Genomic DNA, 17242 nt, shown 5'->3' on the forward strand with positions numbered 1-17242 from the left:
GATGCGTTAGCGGGAGGGGAGATTTTGAAGCTTGTGAAGTCCACATTGATACCATTGGGCTGCAGGGTTCCCAAGCGGAATATGAGTTGCTGTTCCTGCAACCTTTGGGTAGCATCGTTGTGGCACTGCAGGAGGCCCAGGATGGACATGTCGTCTGCGGAATGGGAGGGGGAGTTGAAATGGTTCGTGACTGGGAGGTGCATTTGTTTAGTGCGAACCAAGCGTAGGTGTTCTGCAAAGCAGTCCCCAAGCCTCCGCTTGGTTTCCCCGATGTACAGGAGGCCACAACGGGAACAGCGGATGCAGTATACCACATTAGCAGATGTGCAGGTGAACATCTGCTTGATGTGGAAAGTCTTCTTGGGGCCTGGAATGGGGGTGAGGGGGGAGATGTAGGGGCAGGTGTAGCACTTCCTGCGGTTGCAGGGAAAAATGCCGGGTGACGTGGGGCTGGAGGGGAGTGTGGAGTGGACAAGGGAGTCACGGAGAGAGTGGTCCCTCCGGAAAGCAGATAAGGGTGGGGAGGGAAAGATGTCTTTGGTGGTGGGGTCAGATTGCAGATGGCGGAAGTGTCAGAGGATGATGCGTTGGATCCAGAGGTTGGTGGGGTGGTTCGTGAGGACGAGGGGGATTCTGTTTTGGTTGTTATTGTGGGGACGGGGTGCGAGGAATGAGTTGTGGGAAATGTGGGAGACACAGTCGAGGGCGTTCTCGACCTCTGGGGTGAGGGGGCGGAATGTTGCGGTCCTTGAAAAACGAGGACATCTGAGATTTTAAGCAGTGGAATGCCTCATCCTGGGAGCAGATGCGGTGGAGGGGAAGGAATTGGGAATAGGGGATGGCATTTTTGCAGGAAGGTGGGTGGGAGGAGGTGTATTCTAGATAAATGTGGGAGCCGGTGGGTTTGAAATGGATATTAGTTTCTAGGTGGTTGCCAGAGATGAAGACAGAGAGGTCCAGGAAGGAGAGAGAGGTGTTAGAGATGGTCCAGGTAAACTTAAGGTTGGGGTGGAAGGTTTTGGTGAACTGGATGAACTGTTCGAGCTCCTCGTGGGAGCACGAGGCGGTGCCGATATAGTCATCAATGTAACGGAGGAAGAGGTCGGGTTTAGGGCGAGTGTAGGTATGGAAGAGGGATTGTTCCACATAACCTACAAAGAGGCATGCATAGCTTGGGCCCATGCGGGTACCCATGGCCACCCCCTTTGTCTGTAGGAAGTAGGAGGAATTGAAAGAGAAGTTGTTGAGGGTGAGGACGAGTTCGGCTAAGCAGATGAGGGTGTCAGTGGAGGGGGACTGGTCGGGCCGCGGGACAGGAAGAAGCAGAGGGCCTTTAGGCCATCTGTATGGGGAATGCAGGTGTATAGGGACTGGATGTCCATGGTAAAGATGAGGTGTTGTGGACCGGGGAATTGGAAGTTCTGCTATTATATTCTACTCTTTGTTAGCCATTAACAGTTCCCATAAGCAACTATTCATTCTCCCAGGCTGCTCATTATCCACTCCTTTGTTTGTCCATCAGTTTTTCTCTCTCTTTGGGCTCTATCTCCACCTATAGTTTACTCCTTTCCCCTCCCCACACCCTACCTTCTACATAAAAGAGGGAGGCAATGCCCTAGTGGTATTATCGCTGGAATGTTAATCCAGAGGCCCAAATAACATTCCATGGACCAGGCTTTGAATCCCGCCATGGCAGATAGTGGAATTTGAATTCAATCAATTTCTAGAATTAAGAGTCTAAATGACTATGAATTGATTGTTGGGGGGAAAACCCATCTGGTTCACTAATGTCCTTTAGGAAAGGAAACTACCATCCATACCTGGTCTGGCCTACATGTGACTCTGGACCTACAGCAATGTGATTGACTCTTAACTGCCCTCTGGGCAATTAGGGATGGGCAATAAATGCTGCCCGGCCAGTGATGTTCTCGTCCTGTGAATGAATAAAGAAATAAAACAACATTTTCCTAGTTACCATCAGTTTTGTAGAAGGGTCACTGGACCCAAAGTGTTAACTCTGATTTCTCTCCACAAATGGTGCCAGACCTGCTGAGATTTTCCAGCAGTTTCTGTTTTTGTTTTCTTCTTCACTGAGATTTTGCCAGCTGGTATGAGTGATTAAAGGTTTCAGAAGGAGGGAGACAGCTGATACTTCACTAATCCGGTTTCTTCATCCGAATTGATCATTCCTTCCAAAACAGGCTGAAAATCCAAACCAGAATCCAACCCTTTTACAAGTCAATGTGTTAATTCAGCCAAAACTAACATGCAATTAAGTAAAATATTCAACACAATTACAGCAAAAGCAACATTTCACCAACAAAATGGGCAAAGAAAGGAAACAAACTTATAGTGAAACTTATTCTTGATAACACTCAAAGGGGACATGGAGACTGGGATTTTAACTGGAGTTCATACAAGATACACAGTATAAACTTAATTAATTTTGAATCAAACAGGATTTGTGGTGCAAAAATAAAATCGGTCAATTTGAAACCATAATGAAAACATCTTCACCAGCATATGTTAAAGTGACCCTTTAGATAAACATAATATTTGCAATACAAACAGTAGCTATCAATCTAGCTATCTTTTCATTGTGCGTACAGAATAAAAGCTGGACACTTCAAATAAAACAATACTGCTTTCAGATTACATCTGTTCTACATTTCATGTAACGTATAATCTAAAACCTTCAAGGAGTCAAGCTCCTAATTGTAAAACATAAATAGTGCTGCAGTAACCTGACTCAGGCAAATGCAAAGGATTCAGAGCAGGGTCATGCTGAGTTGTCGGTAGTGCAGTTCCTTTCAAAACCCCATCATAGGAAAATCAAGCTTATTATTGAGTTCAGCAGCTTGAGGCAGGTATAACTCTCAAAGTAAAAACAACACTAGTACATGTTTGTTTGATGACTGATTAAAGTGCATTTTCATAACACATATTTATACTATGGTTTAGAGTGTTGGAGAAGTTCAGAACAGGGGGTCTCTGTCTAAGAATAAGAGTTAAGCTGCTCAGGACTGAAATGAGAAAGAATTTCTTCACTCAGACAGTTGTGAACCTGTGAAATTCTCCCCGACAGCAAGCTGTTGGAGCCAGTTTGTTAGATATATTCAAGAGGTAGCTGGTCGTGGCAGTACTGAGGGAATGCTTCACTATTGATGTTGTCAATTCTAGGATACCATAATACCATGATACCATAATAAATCTGCCACTCATGTGGACATGATACATCCCTTGCCACTGTTTCAAAAATGAGTAAGGGGATATTATACTTGCTTTGCACAAATTAACTGCTGAATTGGCTATTTCACCACTATCTCAGCATACCTCAGTATAGGCTTGTGTGCTATAACACTTAGTAGCTGGTCTCTGATGTTAAAGGGCAGCTGAACCTGCCATAATGTACAGAGAAACCAGTGTAGGCCAGAACACTTGGGTAGAAGGAATCAGATCAGAGTCCAGTTTCGATAGGACAGCAAACGGGCAGTGGGCACTCCTGCAGTAAGTTAAATCTCTAACAGCAAAAGGTCGAGAAACATACTTGGACAGTACAAAAACCAGGCCACAAGGCTAGTAAATTGAAATAGGAGCACTTACCTGTATAACTCGTACATTGCTGGAGCTGCAAATGGATCAGCTGAAAAGTTGAAATAGGGCCATAAATTTAATTTATGTCAACGTTGGGAACACTTGAAACAAATTTAAGCATCATAACTCTACTGTAGAAGAAGATTTAAGACCACTAATATGTTTCAAAGTTGAGAAAAAAAAACACTTAAAGATCAGAATATATTTTAATTATGGAAAGAGTGTGAACATGGATTTTGTCAGAGGGACAAGATGCAAGTAATCCCAGGAAGAAGGGGAAAGGACTGAAACCCTCCATTTTGTTCAAATGGTGAGAATTCTCTCAGGAAGAAGCAAAAATGCAAGAATCCTCCATAATCCCAGGATGGTTATACTGAAACATTTTCTGAAGTCTTTAAGAGAATCTACAAGCTTTGAACTCATAGAATCCCTACAGCAGGGAAGCAAGCCATCCAGCCCATCAAGTCCACACCAACCCTCTGAGGTGTATCCTACCCAGACCCATCCCTCTACCCTGTAACCCTGCATTTCCCATGGTTAATCCAGCCCGCATATCCCTGGATGCTATGAGCAATTTAGCATGGCCAATCTACCTAACCTACACATCTTTGGACTGTGAGAGGAAACCCGAGCACCCGGAGGAAACCCACGCAGGCACGGGGAGAATGTGCAAACTCCACACAGACAGTCACCCGAGGGTAGAATCGAAAACAGGTCCCTGGTGCTATGAGGCAGCAGTGCTAAGCACTGAGCCACCATATCACCCAAAAATGTTTAGAAGAATTAGGACAAACAAGGCAAAGGAATACATGATGAACAGTAGGATCCTTGGAAGCACTGAAGATCAGAGGGACCTTGGTGTACACATTCACCAAATCCTTAAGGTAAGAGGGGGAGATAGACAAAGTGGTATGATATGCCTTTGTTAGCCAAGACATAGAGTTTAAGAGCAGGGAGATGAAGTTGGAACTATATAAAATATTGGATAGGCCACAGCTAGCGTATTGTTTGCAGTTGTGGAATACACATTATAGGAGGATTGCAATTGCACTGGAGAGGATGCAGATATTCACCAGGATGTTGCTCGGGCTGGAGAAGTTTAATGATGAAGAAAGACTGGAGCGAGTGGGATTGTTTTCCTTGGAGCATAAGAAACTGAGGTGGCGTGCACTTCGGGTGTATAAAATTATGAGGAGCATAGATAGGGTGGACATGAAGAAACTTTTCCCTTTTGTGGAGGGGTCAATGACCAAGAGGCATTGACTTAAGGTAAGGGGCAGGATGTTTAGAGGGGATTTGAGGACATTTCTTTTCACCCAGAAGGTGGTGAGAATTTGGAACTCACTGCCTATAAGAGTGCAAGAGGCAGAAACCCACAACATTTACGAAGCATTTAGATGTGCACTTGTAATGCCAAGGCATACAAGGCTATGGGCCAAGTGGTGGAAAATGAGATTAGAATCGTTAGTTGGTTATTTTTGACCGGGGCAAACTCAATGAGTGGAAGGGCCTTCTTCTGTGCTGTAGATATCTATAACTCTATGACTGACTATACTCCAAGATGTAATTTAATGTCTGTAAAGCAGTTTGGGACATTTTTAGAACACGAAAGGCATTACTTAAAGCAACTACTTCTTCTTTTAAACTCTTGTTAGTTTTAGTTGCCTTGCATAACAGTTCCAAAATTGTGGTCAAGCTTATAGAGTCATAGAGCTTTACAGCATGGTAACAAACCCTGTGGTCCACCTTGAGGTATCTGCTGTACTCAGTCCACATGTTAATCAATAAGCCAATAATTAGAGCATGGGAGAGCAATATACAAGTCAGGGGAAACAGTTTTATGCAGAGGGTTGTTATGACATGGTATGCCCCATCCTTTGTTGGGGGCAGAATACATCATAACTGGTAAACAGGGAATTGGATAAATACATATGAATAATTGAATGTACATAAGCAAAGGGCACAGGAATGAAACGAAATGATCCAATCTTTTAGAGAACTGGAGCACTAAAGATGGTCCAAATGAAACTTCTGTGCTGCAAAATTTTAAGATTGTATGAGTTTTATACTCCCTGACTTGTAACTTTAAATGTTTAATTATGAGTTACATTTAAATACATCCAGTCTTAATAAATGTAACCTTTCTCTATTAAGCAACAATGAGATTTTATTTAAATGACAGTCTGCTTATTTTAAGCCCCATTGTTCATAATTCAATAAAAGATTAACTTTGGAGTTGTGTGCAGTATTTATCATGAATTGCAATTAGAGGACTGCATGTTTATTAACAACTATTGACGTGTTTGAAAAAAGGGAGTTAATAATATAACTTTAACATTATCCAGCAATAAGTGATGCACAATTTATTCAAAACATCAGAGTCTGGGGAAGTCAGTGAATAACAAAGACGGGAAAAAATAGGAAAAAGCTGTTTCTATGTAAAATGTAATGCATGAACCTAAAGTTTAAAAAACTTTTGTGTGGTATTTAGCTGCAAAGTTGTAAGAAATGTATTTACAATGCAAATATAATTGTATAGCAATGATAACTGCCAGACTGAAGGTCAGTTTACTGATTAATTTGTAACTGAACTGTTTGCACTTGCTACAGTATAAGTTGACATTTAACACAAAGGAACACATATGAGCAAGGAGAAAGGTGCAGTACGAACAGCCTGTTTCACTTTAGGTAGGATTCTGAAGTTATTGTAGTTTAAGTAAGAAGTTATTAGATTTAGTTTAGAAGTTAAATTGGCAACATTCAAATCTCTGCAGCACTTAGCTTAAGGGATGTATTAAGTAATCATAACTAAGCTTGTTCAGAATCTGAGTCTGATGAAGGTTGGTCAGTATTTGAACCATCTCAAAGTATTACAATACAATTTGTTCTTTGTTTTGCAGGCTAAAGATGGAGAAGCTGATCCCAGTTGCTTTGCTCCTAGTCACTGTGTTTGACAGTGGAGTAGTCAGTCTTGCTGAAGAATCTGCCGTACCAAATGAAAACAATCCAGTATCACAATTGTCTGTGCTCAGACTTTCAGCTGCAAATATAGATTTTGCCTTACGTCTCTACAGACAGATTGCCTCTCAGCCACGCTCAATTTCCAAGAATATTTTCTTCTCTCCTATTAGTGTCTCTGCAGCACTTAGCATGCTATCTTTGGGTGCAAGAGATAACACATGCAATCAGCTTCTACAGGTTCTTGGGCACAGGAATATGTCCCAAAATGATGCAGTGGAAGTGCATGAAGCATACAAATACCTCCTGCAAAAGCTAACCAGAGAAAATAGTGAACTGCATTTAACAATGGGTAATTCTTTGCACATCCAGCAGGAATTTGTTGTTAAACAGAAATTCCTTGAGAATGCAAAGCAGTTTTATAAGACAGAGGTAAGGAGTGTTAATTTCAAAGATCCAGAGATTGCAAAAGGACAGATCAATACTTACATAAACAAGAAAACATCTGGTGAAATTCAAGATTTCGTTAAAACCCTTGATCCATCAACTGTGATGATGCTTCTCAATTATGTCTTGTTCAAAGGTAAAATGTTTTTTATAAATTATACACATGCCCTAGAACATTTGAACCTAAAATAGGCATACAGCAACCAGATCTTGAGTAGAAAAATTTCTGAATTACTTATTTTGGGACAGATGATTGGTATGAGAATGCAGTAATTTGAGAATTGGTATTGTACAGGAAAGTTTGGGCAACTTTTTTACACTGCATGGCTCCTGTGTGGAATGAACTGCCAGACAAAGTGACAGGTACAATTACAAGGTTTAAGAGACATTTGGATAAGTACATGAATAAGAAATGTTTGGACAGATATGGGCCAAGTGCAGGGAGGTGGGACTAGTTTCATTTGGGATTATGGTAGGCATGGACTGGTTGGACTGAAGGGTCTGTTTCCATGCTGTATGACGCTATGACTATGACTATGACTATAAAGGAGCTTTGCAATGTTAATTGGCAAAGCAATCTACTTATTTCATTTAGGTACCTAAAAGATTGATCCACAGCAAATTAATTACTTTTCCATCAAAGCTGGCTTACTTGTCTACAGGATGAAACTCTTGCTTCATATCAGCAAATCTCTCTTTATTATATAAGTTGAAGAATACTTTCTTTTAATTGCCATCTTTATGTTGCATCACTCTCTACATTTTGTTATTCTTTCTCCTTATCTCCATCTCCTACTTTCTGTTTGATCTCCTTCACTTACGTTCTGCTCCTCTCCTTGATCTCCCATCTTCTGTTTCCTTCTCTAGTGCTGCTGTTTCTTTACCCAACTATTTGTCCAGTTTGCAAATAGGAAGACACTACAAACGACATTTAGTTGGCCAGCTAATCTGCTCTTTTTTGGGAAAGTGATTGTAGGATATTTCCCCAACATTAGGGGAGGGATCAGTCTAGGATCACATTCTAGCAGAATATGGAGGCCAAGTAACCTAGAGGAAGGGAAGTGCAGAGAACAATAGGATCAGAACCGAAATCAATAAATTAACGGTAAGTATGTTTGTTCCATTATATATTTATACCAAGGCACGATGGAAATATTGCAGCAGAACAAGAGATGATGCAGGAAATAAGGGTGACACAGATAAAATATGCAATATTTGTTCAATTAATGCAGACATATTTGGCAATTGACAGTACAAAAAAAAAATGAAATTTTTGCAAAGAAGAAATTAATTTGATTGAGTATTCTGAAACTATGCCCTCTTGTCCTTGATTCTCCCACAAGGGGAAACCTCCTCTCCACATCTACCCTGTCAAACCCCTTAAGGATCATATATGATCAATAAGATCATCACCCATTCTTCTAAGATCGACGGAGTGCAGCTCTGATCTGTGTGGCGCTGTCCTCATAAGAAATCTCTCAATGCCTTGGACCAAGCTAGTGAATATTTTCTGCATTGCCTCCAATGCCATTGTATCTTTCCATTGGAGACAAAAACTGTTTACAGTATTCCAGCGATTGTCGAACTAGTGCCTTGTATAGTTTCAGCAAGATTGCTATATTTTTATGCTCCATTCTCTTTAAACTAAAGGCCAACATTCCATTTGTCTTCCCTATTACCCTCTGAACCTGAATCCTCACCTTTTGAGATTTATGCATGAGGATCCCTAAATCTCTTTGTACTGCATCTTTCTGTAGTCTTTCCCCATTTAAATAGTATTCAGCTTCTCTATTGTTCCTGCCAAAGTGCAAAACTTCATTTTCCCATGGTATATTCTACTGCCAATTGTTTACTCACTCACTGAAACTATCTATGTTCTTCCGCAGACACTTTGTGTCATCCTCATCAATTGCCTTCCTACCTTTTTTTTTGTCATCTGTAGTCTTGACCACAGTACATTCACTTTCCTCATGCAAGTCATTAATATATATCATAAATAATTATGGGTCCAGCTCTGATCTATGTGGCACTCCATCAGTTACAGGTTTCAATCCTAAAAATTCCACCCATTCCCCTTATCCAAACTCTCTGTCCTGTACTAGATAGCCAATTCTCTGAACATGCACACAGCCCTCGGTATCAAAGGCTCTTAGCTTATTACATGGCTTTATGCACTGCACCTTTTCAAACACATTTTGGAAATCCAAATATATTGCATTTAGTGGTTCCCTTTTATCTATGCCAGTTGTTACCTCCGCGAAGAATTCTAATACATTTGTCAGGTTGATTTCCTCTTCATGGAACAATACTGACTCTACTTGATGATATTTTGCATCTCCAAATTGTGCTGTTATTGCATCCTTCAAAATAGAGTCTAACATTTTCCCAATGACAGATGCTATGCTAACTGGCCTATAGTTACCTGTTTTCTTTTTTGTTTATCTCCCTTTTTACTTTGACAGCTTTCCAATCTGCTGGGACTTCCCAGAATTAAAGATTTTGGGAAATTATGATCCGTGCATACACCCTCTCTGTTACCTCCTTTAATATTCTACGATACAACCCATCAGGTCATGGGAATTATTGGCCTTTAACCTCATTAGTATCACATATACTTTTTCTCTGAATTATTGAATTTATTTTTTTACCCTCTTTTGTCCCTTGATTATTCAATATCTTTAGAATGCTTAAACATTGATTATCAGGAGTAGCCATACAAGTGTCATCTGTTCCTTGAGTACAAAAATCCAAAGTCAAATTAATTGATTTCATTCTTGGAAGTGGTATGCCTACACACAAATCTGCCCATCATTCAGTGCTACTTAATAGTCAATGACAGCTTCACTCAAAATGGTAGAGAATGGTTGTTTTAGGAGCAGTTCATTTTGAAATATTGTAAAAAGATGCAAGCTCACTGAAATTGACTAATGGATCCACATTAGAATTCAGTTTGCGCAAGAAGTGCATTCCTGGAGCAATCTGAACTTAGCTTCACCACAAATGCGAGAAGAGATAATATTCCTCATTCTGTTAGCTTTTTGGACTGAAATTGCAATTCTTGTAAGCTCCCAATTTTGAGACATGTTGATATCTCTTATGTTAATTCTACGTAAAAAGTAAGTCAACCTTTCATTTCACCAACCTCAGGTAGGTACAAGCCCATGTGTTACTGATGGGAAGATGTTCAAGCCCATTGAACCAATTATTGCTTCTATTTATTTATTTTAATCTGAATGACTGATGCTTTGGTAAAAATAAATCTGGAAATACAGGAATTACTCAGCAGGTCTGGTCACATTTATTGACAGAAAAACCAAGTTAATGCTTCGGGTTGGTTACGTTCCACAGGAATATTTAAAACAAGTGAAAGGGAGAAAGGTGGGGCAAAACAGGGAAAATGCTTTATTAATGACCTTTCAACTATGTTACTTAATGCTATTTCCTCATTTCTGGCTGAGTTAACCTATTTGTACTCCTGGGTCCCTCTGTTTCACAACACTCCTTAGAACCTTACCATTTACTGTACAAATCCTACCTTGTTCTGACTTTCCCAAATGCAACACCTCACACTTATCTGTATTGAATTGCATTTGCCAATCCTTAGCCCACTACCCCATCTGATCAAGATCCTTCTGTAATTTTTGGTAATCTTCTTCATTATCAACGATACCGGCTAATTTTGTATCATCCGCAAACTTACTGAACAAGCCTTGCACATTCATGTCCAGATCATGTATGTAAATAACAAATAACAAAGGTCCCAGCACTGACCCCTGTGGCACACCACTAATCATAGGCCTCCAGTCCGAGAAACAACCTTCAACCACCACCCTCTGCTTCCTACCATCCAGCCAAGTTTGAATCCAATTAGCTAGCTCTCCCTGGATCCCACACGATCTAACTTTCATGACTAGCCTACCATATGGGACCTTGTCAAAGGCCCTGTTAAAGTCCATACAAACAACATCCACTGCCCTACCCTCATCTATCCTCTTGGTTACCTCTTTGAAAAACTCTTGTTGATTTGTCAGACATGACTTCCTGCGCACAAATCCATGCTGACACTATCCATAATCAGACCTTGACTATCCAATTGTAGGTTGATCCTGTCCCTCGGTATTCTTTTCAAGAACTTGCCATACATGTCAGGCTCACTGGCCTGTAGTTCCCTGGCTTGTCTTTGCTACCTTTCTTAAACAATGGAATAATGTTAGCTACCTTCCAGTCTTCCGGAACTTCACCAGTGGCTAAAGGTGAAGCAAAAATCTTTCCAAGGGCCTCTGCAATTTCTTCCCTAGCATCCCACAACATCTAAGATGGACTTCATCAGGTCCAGAGGATTTATCCACCTTAATGTACTTTAAGGCTGCAAACGCCACCTCTCTGTTAATGTCTATGTGGTTCAAACCATCCCCGCTTGTTTTCCGTCACAGGTGGACAGGATGGTGAAGAAGGCATTCAGAATGCTGGCCTTCATTGTTCGAGGCATTGAGTGTAGGAGTTGGGATATAGTGTTACAGTTGTATAAATCGTTGTTGAGGCCACACTTGGAGTATTGTGTACAGTTTTGGTCACCTTGTTATAGGAAAGACATAGTTAAACTAGAAAGTGTGCAAAGAAGATTTACGAGAATGTTGCCAGGACTAGTAGGCCTGAGTTATAGGGAGAGGTTGGCCAGGACAGGACTGTATTCCTTGGAACATAGGACAGTGAGGGGTAACCTTGTTGAGGTGTATAAAATCATGAGGGGCATAGATAGGATGAATGCATATTGTTTTTTTGCCCAGGGATGGGAAATTGAAAACTAGAGGGCATAGGTTTAAGGTGAGAGGGGATAGATTTAAGAAGGACCTAAGGAGCAACTGCTTCACGCAGAATGTTGCGTAAATGGAATGGGCTGCCAGAGAAAGTGGTTGAGGCACTTGACAGCAACATTTAAGACAAATTTGGATAGATAGATGGATGCGAAGGGCTTAGAAGGATATGGACCAAATGCGGGCAATTGGAACTAGCTGAGTGGGCACCATGGTCAGCAGGGACCAGTTTGGGCCAAAGGGCCCTGTTTCCATGCTGTATTACTCTATGACACTATGACCCCTCAACTCTCATTACTATTTTCCTAGGTTTTATCGATTTAAAAAGTTGAGTTGATTTTGAAGAAAATATGAGGCATTTTTCGAGTTGGTAAAATGATATGTAAGTCATTGGAATTTAATGCTCTCAAAAAGCTCTTAAAGAGCTAGAGAGACAAATTGCATTTCACAGACTCAGGAAGTAACATTTTAAGGCAAGCTGGTAATTTTAAGGGATGAAAAAGTGAACATCATAGATATTATCTCAAAAATATGCCAGCGATATCTTGAGGATGATTGTTTTTCTTTATTATGGAGCAATTAGGAAAAATAGAATCTGTTTCCTTTGGTTTTTGGCTACGTTACTAGGAATGGCGATTTATTACGGTGGCTCAGTGATTAGCATTGCTGCCTCACACTGCCAGGGACCTGAGTTTGATTCCACCCTCAGGTGACTGTCTGTGTGGAGTTTGCATGTTCTCCCCGTGTCTGCGTGGATTTCCTCCAGGTGCTCTGGTTTCCTCCCACAGTCCAAAGATGTGCAGGTTAGGTGGATTGGCCATGCTAAATTGCCTGCAGTACCCAGGGGTGTGTAAATTAGGTGGATTAGCCATGGAAAATACAGGGTTACAGGAGGAAAAAGGTAGGGGAATGGGTCTGGGTAGGATGCTCTTCGGAAGGATCGTATGGACTTGTTGGGCCAATTGGCCTGTTTCCACACTGTAGGGATTCTGTGTTTGGTTTATTTGGTATTTATGTTTTGGGGCTCAAAATCTTGGGTTGGCGCTGCATCTCCCGATATCACATATGTTCAAATGGGAAAACCTGCTTCGATATAAGTATTTTTTATTTAAATGGTGATTTCCACAAAAGGGTGACACAGTGGCTCAATGGTTAGCTCTGCTGCCTCACAGCACCAGGGTTCGATTCCACCCTCGGGCGACTGTCTGTGTGCAGTTTGTACGTTCTCCCCGTGTCTGCATGGGTTTTCTCCCACAGTCCAAAGATGTGCAGGGTAGGTGGATTGGCCATGCTAAATTACCCATTGTGTCCAGGGATGTTTAGGTTAGGTGGGTTAGACATGGGGAAATGAAGGAGTTGGGGTGGGATGCTCTTCAGAGGGGCAGTGTGGACTAGTTGGGCTGAATGGCCTGTTTCCACACTGCAGGGATTATCATTTCCATCTTAGATTCCTCAATTGCCTGTGATTAATTTTTAGGCATTTCCTTTTTTTGTGATGTTGCAGCAAAATCCATGTCAATACATTTGCCCTGACTGAGGTTTAAGGCTCATTGCAAATTATTTTTAGCACACTAATTAATGTGTTGGCATTCATTTCCTAACGTTCTTGTTGTCTTTAGGTGCATTAAAATGATTGTGACAATTAAGTTAATATGAATGCATTAAACATAATATTGATTTTTATACAGCGCAGAGTAAAAATCTTTTATTAACATTGATGAAAGGGAGAAATGATATGGTGTACGTTCAGATGAATTAGAAGTCTAATGACCTCTAACTGTTTCTTATAGGTAGTTGGATGAAACCTTTTGATCCCAAAGCAACTTACGAAGCTGACTTCCATGTGGATAACACAACAACAGTGAAAGTTCAAATGATGCAGAGGAGGGGGTTATACCACTCTGGTTATGATCAGCAACTTTCCAGTCATGTGGTTAGGGTTCCATATATTGGAAATGCATCCTTGGTGCTGATTCTACCAGCCCCAGGAAAATTGGCAGAAGTTGAACAAACTCTGACCATTAGCAATTTCCAAAAATTTTTTCATTCGTTGTGGCCTAGGTATGTTCAGTGAAATTGTTAAATTCATTTTTTTCTAGCAATGCAGTGGTGTTTGTCATTCATTTTCTTTTAAAAAGAAACAAAAAAAAATTCCAATCTTGCAGCAAATCAAGTTATCAGCTTCCTTTAGATTGTGTAGCCTAGTGCTCCCAATCACCTCATCCACTAGCCTAAACCTCCTCCATCCTGGCCTCATTGTGCACTTTCTGTAGCATGAAAGCAGCAACTTGCCAAAACTTCATTGGGCAACATCTTCCAAACTCACTAACTGCACACCTAGAAAAGTAAGGGCAGAAAATGCACGGGAACAGCATCATCTCCAAGTTCTTGTCCAAACCACACAGATGTACAGTGCAGTTCTTTAATTGTTGCTGGTCAAAATGATGTAAGTCTGTACCTAACAGCATTCTAAAAGCATTTTTGCCACAGAGATAGCAATGGAGAGTTCAAGAAGAGCGCATTCTCAATGCCATCAGGGAATAGACAAAAAAAAGCAGGAATAAACATTGGCTTTGCCAGTGACAGCCATTTCTCGGGAATTAGTGTATTCTTAAAGGACTTAATTCCTTTGACAGAATCCATGACCAGTGACACAAAATTTCCTCAACGGACAATAATATTTGTTAGAGAATGATGGACAATAATACTCGTTAGTGAGTGATCGCTGACGAATCATTTGACAGCATGTTATTATTCTCCTCTGCATCATGAATCTGTCTCTCATTCTGATACTAATTTCATAACAATTTATAGAGACTCTCCAAAATACATCTCACTGTTCACATTTGTTCCAAAACCTAATATTTGGGCATTGAATATGCCTCTTAGTGTCATGCAGCATGGAAACAGACCCTTCGATCAAGCCAGTCCATGCCGAATATAATTCCAAACTAAACTAGTCCTATCCAGCTGCTCCTGGCCCATATTTCTCCAAATCTTTCCGATCCATGTACTTATCCAAATGTCCTTTAAATGCTGTAATTGTACCCACATTCACCACTTCCTCAGGAAGTTCATTCCAAACACGAACCAACCTTCTGTGTAAAACATTTGCTCCTCAAGTCTTTCTAGAATAAGCCTCACTGATTCCTATAGAGCATATTTTGTTTAGTAAATCAAAGTAATCTGAGAAGGACAATCAAAAGACCAATTACAATAGCCAAGACTGACTCACATCTATTGATCATTTTAAAGTTTCTATGCACAATTTCAGTTATCTTATTAATTTATGAAGAGAACATATCCATATATAATAGACCAAATTTACCATTTTAAGTTAAATTATTGTTTTCTATTTATGTGTTGACAAAATTAAAATTAAAATGACAAATTTAATTTGAAGCAAGAAATCAATGATTCAACAATATCTCTCTGTGTGTCATAGGTCTACATCTCTGCATCTTCCAAAGTTATTACTGAAGGAATCCTACCAGCTCAAAGACTTGCTGAAGTCTATGGGTATTGTGGATGTATTCACAGAAAACTCAAACCTTTCTGGAATATCTGAAACTGCACCTCTAAAAGTATCTAAGGTAAAGCATTGATAAGTCAACAATTTGTTTATTGCAGGCTAACAGATGATAGAAACACTGGCCATATTATTGGAATGATCTGGATGTTGAAGGTACACAGAACAGATGAATGATTATCATTGGAAGAGATGAAAGTACGAATGGAGCGTGGTCTGACATATTTGCATCTGCTCTAATAGCCCTTCATACTGGACACCAGACACCAATATCTCAAGTCATGCTCCATTTGTAGTGGCCACATTCACTCAGCATCCACAAACATTGACAGCTAACATGTGTCAACCTCTAAGGACCCATAGGGAACATCTCTGACTCACTTATTTGATACTTCTGCACTTCATTTGCAGCATCTCTGGGCACAACAGCAACTATCATTTGTAATGTTGCATCAAGGACACCTAGGGACATGCACCCAGCTTATGGACTGGCCCAGAATGCATCTCTGGCCTGTTTCTCTGTCATAGTGCTCACTCACTTTGAACCCACCTGGATGTTCACAACATCTCTGCCGTGCTTTGCCTTTTGACAAAAGAGCAACGCTCTGAAAGCTTGAGATTTCAAATAAACCTGTTGGCCTATAACCTGGCTTCATGTGACTTCTGACCAGCTCTAGACTGACAATGCTTTTCTAGTTGCACAATGGACTTTTACGGATGGCACCAGCACCTGGGATGATGGTCCATTTCCAGGACATCCTGGCAGTGGCAAGTTGTTCAGGGTACAGTCAGTGGGAGAATGGGACCAGAACCAGGCCATATTGTAGGTAGTTAATGAGGTGGGCTGGTAAGATATGATGAGACATTTCTCTATGTCTTGCAGAGAGAAACCCTACATGAAAATTGACAAAACTGACACTTAGCCAAAAAAAATTAAGATTAAACCCATGTATTCAAACATCTGGATGTTTTAGTTGCTGAACTAAAAGGATTATGTCTAATGCTGTTTCTATTAACCTGATGTGGTTCCTTGTTATTGTAGGTGACTCATGAGGCAGTGCTGGATATTGATGAAACAGGAACAAAAGCCACAGCTATTACAGGAATTGAAGTACTGCCATTTTCTGTTCCTTCTGTGTTTGTATTTAACAGGCCTTTCTTCCTATTAATTGCTGACCACACTGTTAAGAGTGTCCTGTTTGCAGGAAGGGTAGTGAACCCCACTGTTTGATGCTGGCCGAAACTCCACACATTAACAAGAATTGTATCATTGGAAAACAATGAAGTTATTTCCAACAACTGTTAACATTCAATTGTTTGAAAAGTATCTTAAATAATTTAGTACATGTGCTTTACTATAGAGTGATGGACCAAGCTTTTATATGAAGTCAAACAAAAGTCTCATCAATAATAATGAATGTTTCAAATTTATTTCAAATGTTTGTCATGCTTTGAATAATTCACAAGTACTTATACGAATAATGTACATTAAAACAGAAAATGCATCTGAACTTTCCAGTGTTGTTGGCAGTTTGTTTTAATTTATTGCCTTTCATGAACAAATGTGTGGTAAATTTGTTGTTTGTTGATGAATAGAAGGACCAAAGAAGTAACCACAATTTCAATTATGTTGATTTCCGATTGATGCAACATAATAATGTTTCTCACACAATGATTTTCCATGTCTGTAATCATTCACCCATATATCCTCCCATTGAAGTGAATGATTACCAAAAATACACAGGTTAGCAGGCACAGAAATAGCCAGTGCCATTCAGTTGTGTATTCAGATAAAGGAATGCTGTTCTTTGAACAGGGAAACGCATGCAGAGAAAAATCAATTGGTAAATTCATAATTACTGTAAATAAAATGGAATGACAGTCAAAGCCCACAACGTCA

At 40.3% G+C, this 17242-nt stretch overlaps 1 protein-coding gene across 1 annotated transcript in view; it reads left to right on the forward strand.

The window, feature by feature from the left end:
• Nucleotides 1-3406: 3406 nt before the first annotated feature.
• The window catches only part of serpina10b (serpin peptidase inhibitor, clade A (alpha-1 antiproteinase, antitrypsin), member 10b), a 55958-nt gene continuing 42122 nt past the window's right edge, over nucleotides 3407-17242 (forward strand). The window contains exons 1-6 of the mRNA XM_048600050.1: nucleotides 3407-3507; nucleotides 6229-6252; nucleotides 6495-7135; nucleotides 13604-13874; nucleotides 15259-15406; nucleotides 16385-16567. Coding sequence (XP_048456007.1) covers nucleotides 3407-3507; nucleotides 6229-6252; nucleotides 6495-7135; nucleotides 13604-13874; nucleotides 15259-15406; nucleotides 16385-16567 — 1368 coding nt within the window. The remainder of the gene's footprint in view (nucleotides 3508-6228; nucleotides 6253-6494; nucleotides 7136-13603; nucleotides 13875-15258; nucleotides 15407-16384; nucleotides 16568-17242) is intronic.

Source organism: Rhincodon typus, chromosome 8 (genome assembly GCF_021869965.1).
Source record: "Rhincodon typus isolate 14 chromosome 8, sRhiTyp1.1, whole genome shotgun sequence".
NCBI classification, from domain to species: Eukaryota; Metazoa; Chordata; class Chondrichthyes; order Orectolobiformes; family Rhincodontidae; genus Rhincodon; species Rhincodon typus.